This window comes from Oncorhynchus tshawytscha, linkage group LG10 (genome assembly GCF_018296145.1).
Source record: "Oncorhynchus tshawytscha isolate Ot180627B linkage group LG10, Otsh_v2.0, whole genome shotgun sequence".
In the NCBI taxonomy this organism is placed as follows: Eukaryota; Metazoa; Chordata; class Actinopteri; order Salmoniformes; family Salmonidae; genus Oncorhynchus; species Oncorhynchus tshawytscha.
The window spans coordinates 68,813,571-68,830,061 of record NC_056438.1 but is presented as its reverse complement, the minus strand read 5'-3'; the positions used below and the strand labels follow the sequence as shown (position 1 = coordinate 68,830,061).

The window sequence follows — 16,491 nt, the reverse complement described above, 5'->3', positions numbered from 1 at the left end:
CTCCCACTGCTCTTGCCCTTCTCAGGATATCATCGTGTTTCTCCTTTGTATATAGTGCCACGTCGTATGCTCCCTCCAACGAGTTGCCTTGGAAACAAAACACATCCTTCACCGTCAGCTTTAGAATCCCCATCAATATTATCCTTCCAAAAGTTTCCCATCCTAAAGGCTCCAACTCCTTTTCCTTCCAAGCAAACCGAATCGTGTTGGCCAGCCCAATCCCAGGGACCGACCGTGTTGATGGATTTAGCACCATCTCCGCAAGGAGAATGGCGCTCGTTCTCTTCTCTTCCAAAACAAGGAAAAAAGAAAAAACAAAGTGACTGAGCCTATCTGGTGACAATAACACAGAGACAGGAACAATCACCCACGAAACACTCAAAGAATATGGCTGCCTAAATATGGTTCCCAATCAGAGACAACGAAAATCACCTGCCTCTGATTGAGAACCGCCTCAGGCAACCATAGACTTTTTTAGACAACCCTACTAAGCCACAATCCCAATACCTACTAAAACCCCAATACAAAAACACACCACAAAATAAACCCATGTCACACCCTGGCCTGACCAAAATAATAAAGAAAACACAAAATACTAAGACCAGGGCGTGACATGGACATACTGCTGCATTAGCTCATGCTACATGTAGTTAGCTTCCACACAGAGGCCTAGTAGACAGTCATGTAATGATAGAATGGTCTATTGAGAGCTCTATATAGCAATGAGTTTACCTGCCAGTACCATGCCTCATTTAGTTTGCTATGAAGACGTCAGGTGTGGTCAATAGCCTACATGTTGCCGTCTTTACTGGCTACTTGATATAAAGAACGTTGCATACAGCTGCAGGTGGTTGGCTGGATTGTACTGCTTAACGCCCTAGAGTTGATTTCCGCAGCCCCTTAGAAATTGAATTAGCATAATAATAAAAAATCCCCATCAAAATCAATACTACCTTGGATGTGTGCTTAGTTGCAATCAAACCAAGTCATTAAAGCCTGTCGGTGGTCTGAGTACTTGGAGGAACTGTAATACAGAAACCAGCTATACTCGGAATGTACACAGTTTCTATTGGTGTGTATTCTCAGAGATGTTTTTATTCTACTGAAAATGTTAAATGAATACCTGAATTCCTTTCTTCCTCAGTATTATACATGTGCAACTTATAACATTTTAGGTGCTATACCGTTTTGATCGGAAGTGACTTAAAGGATTGTGTCATGTATTTTGAAGCATGTTCCCATAGCCCCTACCACTCCCATTGTTTCACCAGCAGCGATGCTCATGTGGAGTTAGGAAAAAAAGAACACTAACTCATATTTTGTGTCAATGTCTCTTTTAAAAGTGAATTGAACAACCTTTTTAAATGGCAGTCATTTTTACAATATTCATATGACAACATTAATATTTATTGCAAAATTCTGAAAACTAAATGATACTTTAATCAAATGATGATAAATATGATGTTTGTACTAAGGTTGATTGTACTCAAGCTGCACATTATATACAGCAAAAACATTGTTTTCTCTTTGAAAAAAAAAACAGATTGTTTAGGTTATTTTATATCAGATAACATTCATTACATTTCTAAATAATTATGTTTCGAAAATAAATAAGTTGAACACATTTCGCTATGATTGTTGCTTATTCCAATAGTTTCTCCTTGGGGTCAAGATGACCCTTGTTGGTAATCGATATAAGGAAAATATGTTGGTAGATTGAGGGTTCATGGAGATATGGCAATGCACTTCAGGTAAGGATTATTTCGCCACCACTAAACCCTCAGCAGCATCCAGGCCAGGGCCATTAGGCCCAGAGAGGAGCACATTGTGGAGGCTCCCGAAGCTGGGCGGCCCTGGGTCGTCACCACCCAGTCGTTGACAGGCTGGATGTTCCTGAAGACGTTGGTCATCAAGGCAGAGGTGGAGTTGTGGTCAATGTGCAATGTTGTACTGAAGAAATCAATCTGAGGGGAAAAGGTTAATTAGTTTCAGATAGGATCATAGACATAAGTGTGACATCAAGCTGGCCCAATGGCTTTACCCACTGGGCACAAACGTCAGCTCAACATCTAATTTTAGTTGAGCTGCCAAGTAACGTGAAATCAACTAAACTTTGAGGCAAATGCTCTCCAAGTAAATACATAAATAGATCACAAAAACAACAACTTTAAGGCATGTCATTGTATTTCGGTTAAAAATGTGATTAAAATAAGAAATGTATTAAATTTGTGTACATATGTCGTACATCCTGTTGCATGAAATTTCCTGCACAGCATGTCATGCTAACTTTTAGAGTATCACAGTTTTTTTTAAGCTTCTAAAGTTTGTAATCGCCACATTAAATGTTCCTTCTTAATTTGCCCTAACAAAAAATGTAGCAACCCGTATAAAAAGTCCTTTAATTATAATCCACATAACAATACACATTTGCTTTTGCTGCAGGTCTATTTCCTGCTGTTTGAAACTGGCTCAAATTAAGATATGGGATCTTTATGTTCATGACTTCTTGAAGAGACAATTAATACGTCACAATCTCTTTTGTTGGACCACCCCAGATGAAAGATCATGTTTGGTAATATTTTTGAATCATTATTTTTATAATGTTTCATAAGCAGAATAAATAAAGGTGGATCCTGCACTTAAAGATAATTGAATACAGTCCATGTTTCTTGTCAGAGCTATTTTTATTTTCTGGTAAGTAGAAATGGTGTTCAGTTTCTGGGGAAATTGTTGTACAAACTCACCAAGTCCTGGCTGACTTTGATAGGGTCCTTGAACACGGTCCAAACCACAGCCTCATTGCAATTTGGAGTGGTCAGGGAGCCAAGGTAACGGTAGTATTTGGTACGGTCCACCCCTTCCAGGAGCTCATCCAATGAAATAGCATGAGTAATGTTTACAATATCATCTTGAGGAAGAGAGAAAGAAAAAACCTATATAAAATCATATGCTACTGAAATTGAACAAGAAAATGACTCATTTTGAATTCAAAGAGAAAACTAATGCCAAATCCTCTTCCAAACGTTATTTTGAGGAAGTAGTCAGAACCAGTCAAATTTCTCCTCTCACCTTTTAGTGTGATGTTGGCCAAGTAGGATGTCAGGGTATTCCAGGCTGCTGGTGAACCTGTTGCATTACCCGGCATGGCCTGTTTGAAAAACAAAGACTTTAGTCATAGAAAACAGCAAGAAAACTTTAAAATGCCTAATCTACTGTGGAAAAATGGATGCCATTTCTATGAAGGTTAAAGCATCCTCTCACCTCTATGAAGAAGCCAAGAGCAGCGAGTCCCGTGCTGTCTGCAACGGCCGTGGTCGTGTTACCGTTGTGCGAAGACTTTGCATTTACTATGTGCAACTGAAAGGTGAAGCATAACAGTTGATCTAAAAAGTTATCTGAATCCATTGGGAAATTAAAACGTTGTAATGATACATTTAAAAAGGTAGATTACAATCTGCTATATATACAGCTGTTTAAAGGTAATTTAAATGAATGATATATATGCCCCCTGATTCTTAAGGAATAGAACTTATAAATGCCTCATGAGCTCAGTACAACAGTCGGATTATTACACCATTTATGAATATGAGAAAGGTTACATCTCCGCATATGTCAGCTTTCTAGTAAACCAAGTGGCAGGGATGCAGTTTGGCTGGAGGAATAATTCAGACTGGACTAAGCTAAATGAATACCTTGACATTGATCCATTGTAGTATGGTATATGTGCATCAGTATGAGAAGTGTCACCCAATGATAAATGGGCTAAATTCAGATTCTCAACCCTTCTCCCAAAGTCTACTAATACACTTCCACACATTAATTTAATCAAATCAAATCAAATCAAATCAAATTTTATTTGTCACATACACATGGTTAGCAGATGTTAATGCGAGTGTAGCGAAATGCTTGTGCTTCTAGTTCCGACAATGCAGTAATAACGAGCAAGTAATCTAACTAACAATTCCAAAAAAAAACTACTGTCATACACAGTGTAAGGGGATAAAGAATATGTACATAAGGATATATGAATGAGTGATGGTACAGAGCAGCATAGGCAAGATACAGTAGATGATATCGAGTACAGTATATACATATGAGATAAGTATGTAAACCAAGTGGCATAGTTAAAGTGGCTAGTGATACATGTATTACATAAGGATGCAGTCGATGATATAGAGTACAGTATCAACGTATGCATATGAGATGAACAATGTAGGGTAAGTAACATTATATAAGGTAGCATTGTTTAAAGTGGCTAGTGATATATTTACATCATTTCCCATCAATTCCCATGATTAAAGTGGCTGGAGTAGAGTCAGTGTCATTGACAGTGTGTTGGCAGTAGCCACTCAATGTTAGTGGTGGCTGTTTAACAGTCTGATGGCCTTGAGATAGAAGCTGTTTTTCAGTCTCTCGGTCCCAGCTTTGATGCACCTGTACTGACCTCGCCTTCTGGATGGCAGCGGGGTGAACAGGCAGTGGCTCGGGTGGTTGATGTCCTTGATGATCTTTATGGCCTTCCTGTAGCATCGGGTGGTGTAGGTGTCCTGGAGGGCAGGTAGTTTGCCCCCGGTGATGCGTTGTGCAGACCTCACTACCCTCTGGAGAGCCTTACGGTTGAGGGCGGTGCAGTTGCCATACCAGGCGGTGATACAGCCCGCCAGGATGCTCTCGATTGTGCATCTGTAGAAGTTTGTGAGTGCTTTTGGTGACAAGCCGAATTTCTTCAGCCTCCTGAGGTTGAAGAGGCGCTGCTGCGCCTTCCTCACGATGCTGTCTGTGTGAGTGGACCAATTCAGTTTGTCTGTGATGTGTATGCCGAGGAACTTAAAACTTGCTACCCTCTCCACTACTGTTCCATCGATGTGGATGGGGGGTGTTCCCTCTGCTGTTTCCTGAAGTCCACAATCATCTCCTTAGTTTTGTTGACGTTGAGTGTGAGGTTATTTTCCTGACACCACACTCCGAGGGCCCTCACCTCCTCCCTGTAGGCCGTCTCGTCGTTGTTGGTAATCAAGCCTACCACTGTTGTGTCGTCCGCAAACTTGATGATTGAGTTGGGGGCGTGCATGGCCACGCAGTCGTGGGTGAACAGGGAGTACAGGAGAGGGCTCAGAACGCACCCTTGTGGGGCCCCAGTGTTGAGGATCAGCGGGGAGGAGATGTTGTTGCCTACCCTCACCACCTGGGGGCGGCCCGTCAGGAAGTCCAGTACCCAGTTGCACAGGGCGGGGTCGAGACCCAGGGTCTCGAGCTTGATGACGAGCTTGGAGGGTACTATGGTGTTGAATGCCGAGCTGTAGTCGATGAACAGCATTCTCACATAGGTATTCCTCTTGTCCAGATGGGTTAGGGCAGTGTGCAGTGTGGTTGAGATTGCATCGTCTGTGGACCTATTTGGGCGGTAAGCAAATTGGAGTGGGTCAAGGGTGTCAGGTAGGGTGGAGGTGATATGGTCCTTGACTAGTCTCTCAAAGCACTTCATGATGACGGATGTGAGTGCTACGGGCGGTAGTCGTTTAGCTCAGTTACCTTAGCTTTCTTGGGAACAGGAACAATGGTGGCCCTCTTGAAGCATGTGGGAACAGCAGACTGGTATAGGGATTGATTGAATATGTCCGTAAACACACCGGCCAGCTGGTCTGCGCATGCTCTGAGGGCGCGGCTGGGGATGCCGTCTGGGCCTGCAGCCTTGCGAGGGTTAACACGTTTAAATGTCTTACTCACTTCGGCTGCAGTGAAGGAGAGACCGCATGTTTTCGTTGCAGGCCGTGTCAGTGGCACTGTATTGTCCTCAAAGCGGGCAAAAAGTTATTTAGTCTGCCTGGGAGCAAGACATCCTGGTCCGTGACTGGGCTGTGTTTCTTCCTGTAGTCCGTGATTGACTGTAGACCCTGCCACATGCCTCTTGTGTCTGAGCCGTTGAATTGAGATTCTACTTTGTCTCTGTACTGGCGCTTAGCTTGTTTGATAGCCTTGCGGAGGGAATAGCTGCACTGTTTGTATTCAGTCATGTTACCAGACACCTTGCCCTGATTAAAAGCAGTGGTTCGCGCCTTCAGTTTCACACGAATGCTGCCATCAATCCACGGTTTCTGGTTTGGGAATGTTTTAATCGTTGCTATGGGAACGACATCTTCAACGCACGTTCTAATGAACTCGCACACCGTATCAGCGTATTCGTCAATGTTGTTGTCTGACGCAATACGAAACATCTCCCAGTCCACGTGATGGAAGCAGTCTTGGAGTGTGGAGTCAGCTTGGTCAGACCAGCGTTGGACAGACCTCAGCGTGGGAGCTTCTTGTTTTAGTTTCTGTCTGTAGGCAGGGATCAACAAAATGGAGTCGTGGTCAGCTTTTCCGAAAGGGGGCGGGGCAGGGCCTTATATGCGTCGCGGAAGTTAGAGTAACAATGATCCAGGGTCTTTCCACCCCTGGTTGCGCAATCGATATGCTGATAAAATTTAGGGAGTCTTGTTTTCAGATTAGCCTTGTTAAAATCCCCAGCTACAATGAATGCAGCCTCCGGATAAATCGTTTCCAGTTTGCAGAGAGTTAAATAAAGTTCGTTCAGAGCCATCGATGTGTCTGCTTGGGGGGATATATACGGCTGTGATTATAATCGAAGAGAATTCTCTTGGTAGATAATGCGGTCTACATTTGATTGTGAGGAATTCTAAATCAGGTGAACAGAAGGATTTGAGTTCCTGTATGTTTCTTTCATCACACCATGTCACGTTAGTCATAAGGCATACGCCCCCGCCCCTCTTCTTACCAGAAAGATGTTTGTTTCTGTCGGCGCGATGCGTGGAGAAACCCGTTGGCTGCACCGCTTCGGATTGCGTCTCTCCAGTTAGCCATGTTTCCGTGAAGCAGAGAACGTTACAGTCTCTGATGTCCCTCTGGAATGCTACCCTTGCTCGGATTTCATCAACCTTGTTGTCAAGACACTGGACATTGGCAAGAAGAATGCTAGGGAGTGGTGCACGATGTGCCCGTCTCCGGAGTCTGACCAGAAGACCGCTTCGTTTCCCTCTTTTTCTGAGTCGTTTTTTTTTGGGTCGCTGCATGTGATCCACTCGGTTACACTGGTTGTAAGGCAGAACACAGGATCCGCATCGCGAAAAACATATTCTTGGTCGTACTGATGGTGAGTTGACGCTGATCTTATATTCAGTAGTTCTTCTCGGCTGTATGTAATGAAACCTAAGATGACCTGGGGTACTAGTGTAAGAAATAACACGTAAAAAAACAAAAAACTGCATAGTTTCCTAGGAACGCGAAGCGAGGCGGCCATCTCTGTCGGCGCCGGAATGAGCACGTGGGTAGGAATGGGAATAGGAATGGATTAGTGCTTGGAATATGGTGGAAACTCCCTCCAGGCATGCTTGCACTAATCCTTCAAGGGGGGGGGGGAGTGGAAGAGGGGACACTAATGGAGAAAGGTATAGAATCAGAACGCAGTAATGTTGTGTTGAACCTTCCCATACCTCCATGGGGTAGCGGGTTCCATCCACTGTGTGCTCTGACCCAGGTACTGAGGTACCATTCCCCCAGTGGAGGTGAAACTGCAGGCTGTCATAGGCCTCAGACAGTGCCCCACCTGTAACCTGGACACCACTTGTCAGTTCCACTTTGACTGAAAGAAAGAGAGGAGGAACAATAGGAGAGGAATTGGTTACATTTTGCACATAAGGGTTCCTGGTTTGGTTCATACATTATCCTCAAGTGGGACTTTGTGTGTATGGATTGAGAAAGCAAGGGATCCATCAATTCTCCTCACCAGTTTTGCCAGTGTTCTTGATATTCTTCATTGTATAGTTTTCTCCGTATTTGGTGAAGGTGAAGGCAGTCAGGGTTTCATCGCCCACTGCTGATGCAGAGACGATGTTGATGGGAGACTGACGGGATCCATTGCAATGTTCACTGGCAATGGTGGACCAAGTGGTGTCATCTTAACATGGAATCAATCATACCATGGTGTCAATGTACCATTGTTTTATAAGGGTCATATAATATGCTAATAAATCAATTCTCTAGTCAATTATCCACTGCTATCGCAATCACTTCAATTTGTGAATAGAAATTACACTATAATCAGTGGGTAAAATCAATACTTACCACAACTAGGATCATGGTAACACCACACTGTTAAAATTGAAGAAGGGAAAAAGTTATGCAGAGTCACAACATTGATAGAGTCACAGTCCAACAAAATAATAGAATAATCACTTACAACCGCCTGCAGCACCGTATGTAGTGGGGACAAAGAGTGTCGCAACGATAACCACAAGTCGATTCATCTGAAAGTGAGGTATAGGAAATTATGAATAGAGAGACCACTAAAAGCACCGACCAACACAAGACATCCATGCACTTAGAAAAGTGGTTGAAATTTGGTCAGTCCGCCCTGGTCTTAATTCTCTTCATCCACTACGTCCACAAACGTAGACGTCTACGATTGGTTCCGATTTAGTCGAATCCGTACTGGCCTTGATTTGACCCAAATATAGGCATTGATATTTCACAAGTTTGGACACTACTGTAGTCTACTATGCTCTACTGTACTGTGCTATCCAAACTTTTTAACATGGACATCTATGATTGGTTCAGATTTGGTCCAGACCGACCAAATTTGGTCTTGTTTGGCGGTGGAGGTAATTAGTATAATACCCAGTGTGCTTTGAACATGTTAATTGTTATATATTGGTCATTTAGAAGACCCTTATCCAAAGTGACTTACAGTTGGTGCAATCAACTAAGGTAGATAAAGAACCACATTCAATATCACAGTCCTAGTGAGTAGGGGTGTTAACCCCGGTGTCCTGGCTGCAGATCTTAATTTGACCCAGATTAGATTTTTACATACAAAATAACCACATCATATGTTATAGCAATCTGTCAGTCGATGACAGTCTTTGACATGGCACACAGCCATTGGTTAATGCATGCAACATCTAAGCAGGGGAACGCAACTAAAATGTCTTTTGGGAAAGGCTGGCATTAAAACTCCCCCTTTATCTGTTGTTGGACATCTGTCAGGTTCTCCAGCAACACTGAATCCTTTTTGTTTACTTTGTGTGCATCCAAGACGCAAACATGAGTAAATAGACATGTATTTTTGTTTGACAGTTTTCACTGATGCGGCTGATTGTTTTGAGTTGACTCACGATTGTTTGTATATACGGCTCCCGGAGCACATTTTCCTTTGTTATGTTGGTGGGTAAAGTATCGAGCTGATTACTCCGTTTCCTATCTCTTTTATTTTTGAATTAATTCTGTTAATTAGAAATAATTATTTCTGGTCTGAGTTATGACATGAGTTAGAATAAATGATGTCATGTTGAAACTACCTTGATGAATTCTGATTGTTTGCCATTATTGAATAGCGACTATCTTTATGATTTGATTTATGCATTATGGCATTTGATTTATTATTGTTTGTTCTCAGATTTTCATTCCAGCGCACTCTGAATCAATTACAAGTCAACAACAGTGAGACTAACCAACTCTGTGTCTTTCCTTCTGCCAAACCTTATTAGTTTTGTTCACCTGTTCACCAATTTCTTCTCCTGACCTAACCAGTCCCCCTGACCTAACCAGTCCCCCTGGCCTAACCAGTCACCCGAGTGCCAACACTCATTTTTAAAAACGTTTCTGTAACCGTTGTTGAAGTGTTCTGTTGGTTCTTCAGAACTTTGCACGTGACCACTGCCAGTTCTGATGCTTTTGGGCAAGTGACAGATTTGAGCAATTTGAAATATTCCATAGGCCTACTGCAATCTTTTATTCCACACTGAAATCCTATATTATTTGGAAATGTTACTTTTGAACATGCACATAATGCTTTCTTTGTTGACATGTATATATAAGTGATTATGTATGGCTGAAATTTGGCCATAGAAACAATTTCCAAAACAATATGTATTTTCAACGTCCGGAAAATCATTTTAAACATCCATAAACAATGTATTTTCAATACCCCAACCTCACACTCTTTGCAATTCATCCCTTGGTAAATTACTAGGAAGCATGAAAACAAAAAAAATGAATAGTCACTGACTTCCCATCACATGATTTGGCATAAATGCAGTGAAACAGCCTAGTCAATGAGATGTGTGCCACTTCAAACATACCATATCTTAAAAGCAGGGCATATTATTCCATAAATGTATATGTATGTTAGCATCAATGCCAGAATCATCTTACCTTAAAGCCACACCTGTCTTCACCTCTCAGTCCTGTGCGCTCAGCCTCCCATCCTTCCTCTTTATATTCAGTGGCACACCCCAACTAGAAATAATAAACACACCTCCTTTTGTAACTCAGCCGGTGGGTTTCAAGTTGTGTGTTCAAAATTGTGTAATACTGTAAAAATAACGCCCATTTGGAAAGCAGAAGGTTAGGTGAGCTTTGCCAGGAAAATTTATGCAGTACCTGTGGCAATGACAATAATGAAAGATTAACTTCGACCTTAAGAAAAATGAAACAGTCAGCTTTAGCAAACTCCAAAATTTTGGCTTCAGGCTAGTCCTCATAGCAGCACAACCAGTCAACCTAAATCAAGTGACATGATTCAACAGTAGGCTATTTGGTCTACAGTTCATAATAGTGTTTTAAACAATACAGCAGCTTCAGAGAAAATGGCACTTTATTTGCAACCTGACATAGAAACAAACTGCATAGATGAACATATAGATTGGGGGAATCTCTTCACACTCCTTGACTCCCTTTTGAATAGAAGGATGTTTGCTCTTCTCAGAAGAAACATTGTCCTGCTCCAAAAGAAGTGTTTCTCCTTCTTCCTTTCCAGCCTTCCTGACCTTACTAAAATTCAAACTCTGTTTATGTGTTAAATGCTCTACAACAAAGCTTTCTTAGTGTCCAACAAGCTTTCTCTACCCTTAACCTTGTTCTGAACACCTCCAAACAGGGTCATGTGGTTTGGTAAGAATAATGCCAATCTTCCCATAGGTGTAATTACAACCTCTGAGGGTTAAGAGCTTGAGATAGTCACCTCATACATGTACTTGGGAGTATGGCTAGACGGTACACTGTCCTTCTCTCAGCACATATCAAAGCTGCAGGCTAAAGTTACATCTAGACCTGGTTTCCTCTATCGTAATCGTTCCTCTTTTATCCCAGCTGCCAAACGAACCCTGATTCAGATGACCATCCTACTGTCATGACGTTGCCCTCTTTGGGTACAGCGAGCACTCTGCTCCTACAACCAGACTGCTGTGGTCAGGGAGAGGTCGTAAATTCCTGAGGAGAGGATCTCCCCATGGCCACGCAGTATAACGACAGAGTGAATTTTCATAGAGAACAAAGGCATTTCTTCTACCTCACAGAACTTGAGGTCCAAACAACATTAATGTTCCAGGGGAAGGTATAAAAGATTGGTGAAGAATCCAGCCACGAACTGGTCCGTTTGTTACATTTTGGTGAGGCTCATGGGAGACGGTGCAGCCACATTACCATAAAGCTGTTTATATAATAGCCTCAGATATGGGGTTTACATCTAATTGTTGTATAAGATTGATGAGTGAGGATGATACTGTTGGTAAAATTGTGTAATGTGTTTTTGGACTGTTTAATGAAGGAAACTCCAATTCCCTTTTGAGTTTAACTAAATCAGAGGACCGCCCATGAGCCCAGTTAGGTCGGACATCCTGGGACAGGCCCTTTTCTGCAATTCCGTTTAAAACCCCAATTTTGAGAAATTCTCAGTAGACCATGTTTCTCTCAATCACAGGAGGACAAAGCTTGCAGACCATTATTGAATCTTTGAACCATACCACGTGGTTAAACTCTTAGACTATTGATACCGACAGAATAAAAACAAGTCTTTGATATTAATTACTAGTCTGCAGCTAGGAATTCAGTATCATTGAACGCTAAGAACGACAACCGCCGAAACATCTATCTATAACAAATGAAAGAATGTCACTCTGAACAATCCACTCTGTCATGACGTTGGCCTGGGGGAGTAGGTTTATGACAGTCATAAATACATTTTCTCCGTATTCCCCAAGGTGTCTACAGCATTGTGACTTAGTTTTACGCATTTATGTTGTAGAATACCCGTAAGCGGCTACATTGCGCAAGTGGTCACCTGATGGCTCTCAGAGTGATTTTCACGTAAAATACAGAGGTAGCCACTATTCCAATCGATCCTACTGAAAAACCAATTGTCCCGGTGGATATATTATCGAACAGATATTTGAAAAACACCTTGAGGATTGATTATAAACAACGTTTGCCATGTTTCTGTCGATATTATGGAGCTAATTTTGAATATTTTTCGGCGTTTTCGTGACTGCAATTTCTGGGCGATTTCTCAGCCAAACGTGAAGAACAAACGGAGCTATTTCGCCTACAAAAATTATATTTTTGGAAAAATGAACATTGGCTATCTAATTGGGAGTCTCGTGAGTGAAAACATCCGAAGCTCATCAAAGTTAAACAATTTAATTTGATTGCTTTTCTGATTTCCGTGACCAAGTTATCTGCTGCTAGCTGGACAAAATGCTATGCTAGGCTATCGATAAACTTACACAAATGCTTGTCTAGCTTTGGCTGTAAAGCATATTTTGAAAATCTGAGATGACAGGGTGATTATCAAAAGGCTAAGCTGTGTCTCAATATATTTCACTTGTGATTTTCATGAATAGGAATATTTTCTAGGAATATTTATTTCTGTTGCGTTATGCTAATTAGTGTCAGTCGATGATTACGCTCCCGGACCCGGGATGGGGAGTCACTTAAACCCAATTTTGTATTGCTGATTCAAATTGTTAGCCAGGGTTCATGCAGATAACCAAGAATTTACAACTTTCAGATGAGACTGAATTAAGATGACAATTAATATTGACTGCTATTGATGTAAAATATTACTAGGTCTTTAAGAGTTTATTCGGAAGATAACAGCTCTATAAATATTATTTCGTGGTGCCCGACTCTCTAGTTAATTACATTTACATGATTAGCTCAATCAGGTAATATTAATTACGGAGATATTATTTTATAGAATAGCATGTCATATCACTTAATCCGGCAGAGCCAAAGACACGACAACTCTAACCACGACAGAGATAGAGAGCGAGAGAGAGAGAGAAGACGAAAACTCTCCAACAGAAACTAACTTTTCAACAAAGATCAAGATGACACACTGAGCATAAATATATATATTGATTGCAATTGTTCCCGAATGAGTGAGCATTCATGTGTAAAGGATTAGCATTTCAATTGTTATAATTATTACCTCTGTAGTGACTTCTTAGTCGACCCCCACTTCCCTTTTGTCTAACAAGCCTCCATGTCTGTTTAGCCCACTAGGGCACATTCTAAAATTTCTTAACCATATTTACTTTGTTTGTTTTGTTAATGTATTTCTGTGAATTACTTAGTTAGTAATAAATAAATGATTTAAGACCATTTATGTATGGATGACTCATAGTGATGACTGGGTTCGTGCAGATAACCAACAATTTACGATGTTTGGAATGAGACTAAAGTGAGGTAAATTAAATCTTTCATTAATCAGAAGACTATTGATCAAATATGAAAATATCTGAAAGGTTATTTTAGGAAATGTTAACTTTGTAACCTGTATATTTTCCTTGGTGCCCCGACTTCCTAGTTAATTACAGTTACATGATTAATCAGTTTGATCGCATAATACTAATTACAGAGAATCTTTGATAAAAACTAAAAGTTTAATGATAGTAAAGACACGACACTACCCATGCAAGATTACGGAGACATACTTTATCGATCGGCAGGTAAGGGTGCTCTCGAGCGGCTAGATGTTCTTTACCATTTAGCCATCAGATTTGCCACCAATGCTCCTTAAATGACACATCACTGCACTCTATTCTCTTCTGTAAACTGGTCATCTCTGTATACCCGTCGCAAGACTCACTGGTTGATGCTTATTTATAAAACCCTCTTAGGCCTCACTCCCCTCTATCTGAGATATCTACTGCAGCCCCCATCCTCCACATACAACACCCGTTCTGCCAGTGACATTCTGTTAAAGGTCCCCAAAGCACACACATCCCTGGGACGCTCCTCTTTTCAGTTCGCTGCCGCTAGCGACTTTAACGAGCTGCAAAAAACACTCAAACTGGACAGTTTTATTTCAATCTCTTCATTTAAAGACTCAATCATGGACACTTACTGACAGTTGTAGCTGCTTTGTGTGATGTATTGTCGCCTCTACCTTCTTGCCCTTCGGGCTGTTGTCTGTGCCCAATAATGTTTGTACCATGTTGTGTTGCTACTATGTTGTTATGTTGTGTTGCTACCATGCTGTGTTGTCATGTGTTACTGCCTTACTATGTTGTTGTCTTAGGTTTCTATTTATGTAGTGTTGTGTTGTCTCTCTTATTGTGATGTGTGTTTTGTCCTATATTTATATTGTATTTATTTTATTTTTTTAATCCCAGGCCCTGTCCTCGCAGGACGCCTTTTGCCATTTGATATGCCGTCATTGTAAATAAGAATTTGTTTTTAACTGACTTGCCTAGTTAAATAAATACAAATAAATAAATACGTCCCTGCCTGTCAAATATGTTGTGCTGCAGTACTGAAATTTCCACAAAAGAATGTTGTTTCATAACGTTCCCTGAACTATTTGAGAACATTTGTCTTCCCCTTTTCCATTCAAGTGCGACCTACACTAAATCAAATCAAATCAAATGTATTGGTCACATACACATGGTTAGCAGATGTTAATGTGAGTGTAGCGAAATGCTTGTGCTTCTAGTTCTGACAATGCAGTAATAACCAACGAGTAATCTAACTAACAATTCCATTCTGTTGTGTCGTCCGCAAACTTGATGATTGAGTTGGAGGCGTGCGTGGCCACGCAGTCGTGGGTGAACAGGGAGTACAGGAGAGGGCTCAGAAGGCACCCTTGTGGGGCCCCAGTGTTGAGGATCAGCGGGGTGGAGATGTTGTTACCTACCCTCACCACCTGGGGGCGGCCTGTCAGGAAGTCCAGTACCCAGTTGCACAGGGCGGGGTCGAGACCCAGGGTCTCGAGCTTGATGACGAGTTTGGAAGGTACTATGGTGTTAAATGCTGAGCTGTAGTCGATAAACAGCATTCTCACATAGGTATTCTTCTTGTCCAGATGGGTTAGGGCAGTGTGCAGTGTGGTTGAGATTGCATCGTCTGTGGACCTATTTGGGCGGTAAGCAAATTGGAGTGGGTCTAAGGTGTCAGGTAGGGTGGAGGTGATATGGTCCTTGACTAGTCTCTCAAAGCACTTCATGATGACGGAAATGAGTGCTACGGGGCGGTAGTCGTTTAGCTCAGTTACCTTAGCTTTCTTGGGAACAGGAACAATGGTGGCCCTCTTGAAGCATGTGGGAACAGCAGACTGGGATAAGGAATGATTGAATATGTCCATAAACACACCAGCCAGCTGGTCTGCACATGCTCTGAGGGCGCGGCTGGGCATGCCGTCTGGGCCTGCAGCCTTGCGAGGGTTAACACGTTTAAATGTTTTACTCACCTCGGCTGCAGTGAAGGAGAGTCGCATGTTTTGGTTGCACTGTATTGTCCTCAAAGCGGGCAAAAAAGTTATTTAGTCTGCCTGGGAGCAAGACATCCTGGTCCGTGACTGGGCTGGTTTTCTTTTTGTAATCCGTGATTGACTGTAGACCCTGCCACATACCTCTTGTGTCTGAGCCGTTGAATTGCGATTCTACTTTGTCTCTATACTGACTCTTAGTTTGTTTTATTGCCTTGCGGAGGGAATAGCTACACTGTTTGTATTCGGTCATGTTTCCGGTCACCTTGCCCTGATTAAAAGCAGTGGTTCGTGCTGTCAGTTTCACGGGAATGCTGCAACTGATATGAACTGTGGGAAAAATAAAAAGTATTGAATAGAAGCAAGGAAACCCAGGCAGACACCATTATGTGCTAATCGAATCAATCATCTCTGAGATTTTTATGAGAAAACTGGTTCTCGGCGGAGATTTGTAGATCCTGTTGAAGAATCATGTAAATACGTTGGCAAATATAGCCCCAGTTTACGGAGTTTTCTACCAATGATGACTGTAAACTAAGCCAGGACATAACGTCAATAAAAAATGTCAATGTACTTGAGAGGTATGATTGATAAATTCATTGTAGTGTTGCCTTAGTTACTGCTCATATTTCTGTGTTGTAGCTTGGCTGACAAAACTTGCATAGTACACAGCAAGGGAGAGCAGTGACACACTGATCTGGACAGGAGTCCGTTGTTAGTGCAGTATTAATGCAGAATTTAGCTTGAGCTTTGATTGGTTCCCTCAACAACAACAAAAAGTCCTGTGGGCTTGAGACCTCTCGTTGTATGGATTTGAAAATCCAACAGTTGTATCGGAAGTGTGCAGCGCTCGGGGGCTGTGTGGCTGTCCAGTCCATGTGGGTTTTGAGTGAGAAGACAGAGGAGAAACAGCCTTTCCAGATTCTGAAGTCAGTGCCATTGCTCTACTT

The 16,491-nt window shown here is 41.9% G+C and overlaps 1 protein-coding gene across 1 annotated transcript; it reads right to left on the bottom strand.

Annotated features, from left to right (window-relative positions):
• Positions 1-1,385: 1,385 nt before the first annotated feature.
• On the bottom strand, positions 1,386-10,297 carry LOC112260804 (carbonic anhydrase 4). Its single transcript, XM_024436154.2, has 9 exons — positions 10,210-10,297; positions 8,237-8,303; positions 8,122-8,148; positions 7,784-7,954; positions 7,491-7,639; positions 3,262-3,357; positions 3,070-3,148; positions 2,745-2,908; positions 1,386-1,964 (listed from the first exon to the last, which is right to left on the bottom strand). Exons 2-9 carry the CDS (start codon positions 8,301-8,303, stop codon positions 1,773-1,775), a joined length of 945 nt encoding a protein of 314 aa, XP_024291922.2. The 5' UTR covers positions 10,210-10,297; the 3' UTR covers positions 1,386-1,772.
• Positions 10,298-16,491: the final 6,194 nt, after the last annotated feature.

What these genes read in the sequence shown, in the direction of transcription:
- LOC112260804 (XM_024436154.2), bottom strand. Translation starts at nt 8,303, where the DNA reads ATGAATCGACTTGTGGTTATCGTTGCGACACTCTTTGTCCCCACTACA. An exon ending in TTACCATGATCCTAGTTGTG is followed by an intron (nt 7,955 to 8,121) that starts GTAAGTATTGAT and finishes TTCCATGTTAAG; the next exon opens with ATGACACCACTTGGTCCACC. An exon ending in GAACCCGCTACCCCATGGAG is followed by an intron (nt 3,358 to 7,490) that starts GTATGGGAAGGT and finishes TTCACCTTTCAG; the next exon opens with TTGCACATAGTAAATGCAAA.